The sequence below is a fragment of the Triticum dicoccoides genome, chromosome 3B, assembly GCF_002162155.2.
Source record: "Triticum dicoccoides isolate Atlit2015 ecotype Zavitan chromosome 3B, WEW_v2.0, whole genome shotgun sequence".
In the NCBI taxonomy this organism is placed as follows: Eukaryota; Viridiplantae; Streptophyta; class Magnoliopsida; order Poales; family Poaceae; genus Triticum; species Triticum dicoccoides.
Genome location: NC_041385.1, coordinates 494,721,823 through 494,726,517, shown reverse-complemented (window position 1 = coordinate 494,726,517; position 4,695 = coordinate 494,721,823). Strand labels below are relative to the sequence as shown.

The window sequence follows — 4,695 nt, the reverse complement described above, 5'->3', positions numbered from 1 at the left end:
GCTCTAATTCGATCAATGAGGAACTGCAGATGCACTAATCTAATCCGTGCCGTTACTACCGGGAGCCCTAAGTATCTGATTGGGAAAGGGGCAACAGAACCTCCAAAACTCCCAAGGATCTCAGAGAGATCAAAGTGTTCACATCGGATCGGTGTTGTTGTTGATTTTGCCGCGTTGATATGCAACCCAGTGGCATTTCCGAACTCAGTTAGGATCTCCATGATAGTTTGCACTTCGTGTTGGTTCGGGTTTGCGAAGATTACTGCATCATCCGCATACAGGCTAACTTTAAGCTTGACTTCACGACCTGGAAGAGGGGCGATCAGATCGTGCTCCACTGCTAGCTTGACTTCACGACCTGGAAGAGGGGCGATCAGATCGTGCTCCACTGCTGCTTTGAGAACTCTGTGTAGCGGATCGATGGCTAGGATGAAAAGGGGCGGTGACAGAGGCTCGCCCTGCCGCAGCCCTTTTTGGTGCACAATCTTCGGTCCCGGGACGCCATTGAGCAGAAAATTTGACGATGATGTGGATAGCAGTAGGGCAATCCAGTCACGCCATCGTGCACTAAAGCCTAACTGTTGTAGGAGCTCAAGCAGGTAATCCCAAGAGACGTTGTCGAAAGCCTTGGAGATGTCTAATTTTAGCAGCAGGGCCGGAGTTCTCTTTGCATGAAGTGCCTTAACACAGTTTTGCACATATAGGTAGCTATCATGTATGCATTTTGTCCTGAGGAAGGCTGTCTGCGCCGGTGAGATCAAACTCGGGATCACCATTGCAAGGCGAAGCGAGAGCACTTTGGAGATCAGTTTCGCAATCGAATGCACTAAGCTAATCGGTCTGTAGTCGTTGATCGCTGCAGCACCATCTTTTTTAGGAAGAAGAACTACAGCAGCTGAGTTTAGCATGTGGAAATTATCCCCGGCTAGATGGTAGAACTGATGTAACGCAGTGAAGGCCTCAGACACCGAGTATTATCTCTTATTTGATTCATCCAATGTTAAGTGGATCAGAATGGTGCCAATCAGCGAAACCACGCATTTGCCAAAAAAAAAAACGAGACAATGCACAATGGTATTCAACAGTGTGAATCCAGCCACGAAATGATGTCCTTGATGGCGGTTGAAATCCGGTCGTCAGGCTCTCCCTCTAGGATAGAGTGGTAGGCACCTTCATAGAGCTTCAGGGTCTTGTCTTTCGTGTTGGCCTTCTCGTACAGAAATTGACTCACATGAGGGTCTGTTACCTGGTCTGCTGCTCCATGAAGAATCAACAATGGAGAACAAATCTGCAATAACATGTACGAAGTGTTTTACATTTTAGGTACTTCCAGAATAAGAAGAAATGAAAATGGTTGCTTCTTGATTCAGGTGATGCTCAAATAACATTGAGAAGGAAATCAGGTACATGAGAAAAAAGGTGCAAATGATACTGACTTTTTCCAATTGGGATTCGATGTCCTTGGTAGCCTTCAAAAGTTCAACTGCTGTCCTCAACCTCATCTGGTCATTATATGATATCGCGTTGTACTCACACTGAGAAGTGAAAACAGAGATGATCATGATCTATAGCATTTCAGTATTTCAATCATGGTGTACAATTCCTTTTTAAAGAGGTGTGCTCATTGTTGCAATAAATTATCTGATTACTACAAAAATGTGCACTAGAGGGGCAAATGTAGAAAAACCAAGTACCTTGCCACAAAAGAACGAACGAATGTGGAATATTCAACTAAGACAGGTGCCACTACTTGGATAATGTGCTACATACTAGGTATTACATTGCCTTGAAACAAACCAAGTTGAAGAAAATAAAAGGACATGGTCAAGGTACTTACTAATTTTCTTTTCACTGGATCCCTGAAGCCCAAATCTCCTATGTCCTTTTGCGGAAATAACTTTGCTTCGGGAAGAAGGCATGATAATATGCTCAATGCCTTCAACACTAGTGCTGGTGGTGTTACATCTTCTGAAATCTTGCCAAATAGAAGTCAGAGCCTTGTAATAAAGATGGTGAATGCACCCAATGTCATTAGTTCAAATAGATGCAACAATAGTATAAAGGAGGTCCTCCATAGCACTTTTTTGTTGACAAATATCACTTTATTTTGATTTTCTATTCATGCATGATCATAACTGGTTGTTATAACATGCAGTAAAGATGGATGTCTGCAGATTGCTACTGTATATTCAAGTAAACTTTAAATTTACTTGACTAAGTAAGTATCATCAAGTGTTAACTCAACACAATTAGATTAATACAGTTACAAAAGCATAAGTTGCCATTAGAAAGGTTGTAAACACTAAACAGTGGCTTAGCTCCAAACAAGAGAATGTAATGTGATGCTAGATTTGATGAGTTACATTTAGAGTTTTATAATGCAGCTTATCTCCAAACAAGAGAATGTAATGAGATGCTAGATTTGACGAATTTCATCAAGAGTTCTTTATTTACCTTGCACATAGGCGCAACAAGAAGCACTCCATCCCATTCTTTTGGTTGCTTTAAGTGTACTTTCAGAGCAACCGCACCTCCCATTGACTGCCCCAAGAGAAAGTATGGGAGCCCTTGCACGTCTTTCCTTCCTAAACATTAGAAATCATTGCATTATGATGAAAATATTATATTGTTCCACAGAAGATATATTCCTCATTTACAAGAGATATCCATCAGAAACCTCTGATTCTCGCATATTGTTCAATGACATGGTCCACCATCCCATCGAAGCTTGCGATGTAGCCATGAAGACCATACGATAATCCAAAACCAGGATAATCCATAGCATATACTGCATATCCAGCAGCGGCTATTCTCTTAGCGACCCCTGCTATTTCCAAGCTAGTAAGATATAGATAAGAAAAAGGTGAAGCAAAGAGAACTCAACAGGGAACATAACATAAGAGTAATCACCTTCAAAAAAGAAAGTGCAGGTATCTCCATACCCATGGCAGAAGAAAAGCGCTGCCTTGGTGGGAGTGCCCTCCCTAGGCAGCCAACTCTTCCAGAATATTTCAACTCCCTTTGAATTGGTCTCAAAATTCTACAGAAACAAGCACTACCACTTGTCACACAAAGGAAAAGAAGCTATAAAACAGTTCATCAAGATTCTAAGTGCCTGCTAATGTTAGTTTCTTTTTTAGGCTAGCTGCAAGTAATAGGCTAGCTGCAAGTAACACAATCATGCCATTCCTTGCAGTTCCTTGGTTTCCTCAATACTCCATGGGCGTGTACCTGATATTACTAGCTTAAGATACCGACCTTTTGATAGATGCCATCTTTCCAGCTTTACAACAGGAGAAGATGTTTGTGTCACCGTCTCACAGATACACTTGTGTAACAGATATATTGCATTTCCGCCAGGGAACTACTTGAACCAAATACAAGCAGCCTGAATACAAGGGAAGGTCAATTCAGAATCCCCATCATGTGCTTACCTCCCCCATCTGGATTCCTTTGGGCGCCATCTACAGGATGAGAAGTAGGAGACAAAAGGTGAGAAAATAAAGACCAACAGACATCGCATATCAATTGGAGATAATAGGGATTGAATAGTCGGAGATCATATCAACAATACCGACGAAACATGTTGCAACCCTCGGATGACATACGCTACAGAACCTATCACCTTTGGAACAAGATCGTGGCTCAAGCAACAGAGCAACTACATACTCCCTCCGTTCCAAAATAGATGACCCAACTTTGTACAAGTTGAGTCATCTATTTTGGAACGGAGAGAGTACAATGTGCATTTAAGTGTAGTGCTGCCCATGTGCATATCGCATTAAGGCGTAGGACTGCGCTAACCTAGACACGAGTGGCACACACGCAGTACAACTCTACAAAATAACACGCACACTCCGAAATCATGAGTAATTTCAGATCAGAAATGGTACTGCGTGTGAGTTCTAGTCCCGAGTCTCGACTACCCGGCGGCTTGAAACATGTTTGACTACTTTTGACCATTCGGAACCTTTACTGAAGCAAGCGCATGGTGAGCTAGTGAGAGGATCAAGCACAGCCGCCCCGAGCAAAGGGACAGGGAGCAGAGGCGGGACCTTGAACAGGCAGTGGTCGAGCGTGGGGAGCACGGGCGCGAAGGCGCCGCGCACGCGCCGGCGCGCCGGCGCCCAGTCGAGGCTCTGCGCCGCCGCGGCCCTCAGCTCCTCGCTGGCGCCCTCCAGCCGCGGCAACGGCGCCTTGCCCGCGGCGACCGCGACCGAGGCGCGCCTCACAGTTCCCGGCCGCGGCGCCCCGGCATGGCCCGGCCCCGCGATGCGCTGCAACTGCGAGATCGCCGCCATGTGATGCTTGCTCGAGCGGCGCGGTGGGCAGTAGGACACTTAGTACCTACAGACTCTGAGAGGAGAGGGAGAGGGACAGGGGGGAGTTGGGCAGGTTGGTGGCGTCGTCTCCTTGTCGAGACTGCCGGCTTGGAGCTGGAAGAGGCTTTCCCTTTGTTCGACGGTTTGACCACTACGCCGTGCTCATGACGGTGAGTGTGTGTGTGTATGCGTGTGATTGAATGGGCTTAGACCTGGACCGGGCCGTGTCCACGGTTGCCCGCATGCAGCCCAACCAGGCCCGTATGGGATGTGCGCAGTCTGTTTGGTGCATGGGCTGCATGCGATTTGTGGACCGAACGGACCTTAAAGCTCGGCGCGGCCACGCGTGCGAGGGGGTTGGACGCCTCGGGCA

General features: G+C 46.2%; 1 protein-coding gene across 2 annotated transcripts; it reads right to left on the bottom strand.

Moving 5' to 3' along the window:
* Window positions 1-944: 944 nt before the first annotated feature.
* Window positions 945-4,458, bottom strand: LOC119276722 (caffeoylshikimate esterase-like). 2 transcript variants are annotated; one of them, XM_037557859.1, is made up of 8 exons: window positions 4,056-4,458; window positions 3,435-3,464; window positions 2,911-3,040; window positions 2,678-2,827; window positions 2,455-2,585; window positions 1,838-1,975; window positions 1,437-1,535; window positions 945-1,288 (listed from the first exon to the last, which is right to left on the bottom strand). In XM_037557859.1, the coding sequence occupies exons 1-8, from the start codon at window positions 4,299-4,301 to the stop codon at window positions 1,079-1,081; spliced, it is 1,134 nt and encodes a 377-aa protein (XP_037413756.1). In that variant the 5' UTR covers window positions 4,302-4,458; the 3' UTR covers window positions 945-1,078. The 2 variants fall into 2 exon arrangements, with proteins under 2 accessions (XP_037413756.1, XP_037413757.1); XM_037557860.1 differs by having other exon boundaries at window positions 2,678-2,824.
* Between the last annotated feature and the right edge of the window lie 237 nt (window positions 4,459-4,695).

Excerpts from the sequence above, each read along its gene's own strand:
- LOC119276722 (XM_037557859.1), bottom strand. The coding sequence starts at position 4,301 with ATGGCGGCGATCTCGCAGTTGCAGCGCATCGCGGGGCCGGGCCATGCC. Across the intron at positions 3,465-4,055 it reads TCGACCACTGCCTGTTCAAG|ATGGCGCCCAAAGGAATCCA; the intron begins GTCCCGCCTCTG and ends CTCATCCTGTAG. Across the intron at positions 2,586-2,677 it reads ACAATATGCGAGAATCAGAG|GAAGGAAAGACGTGCAAGGG; the intron begins GTTTCTGATGGA and ends TCTAATGTTTAG.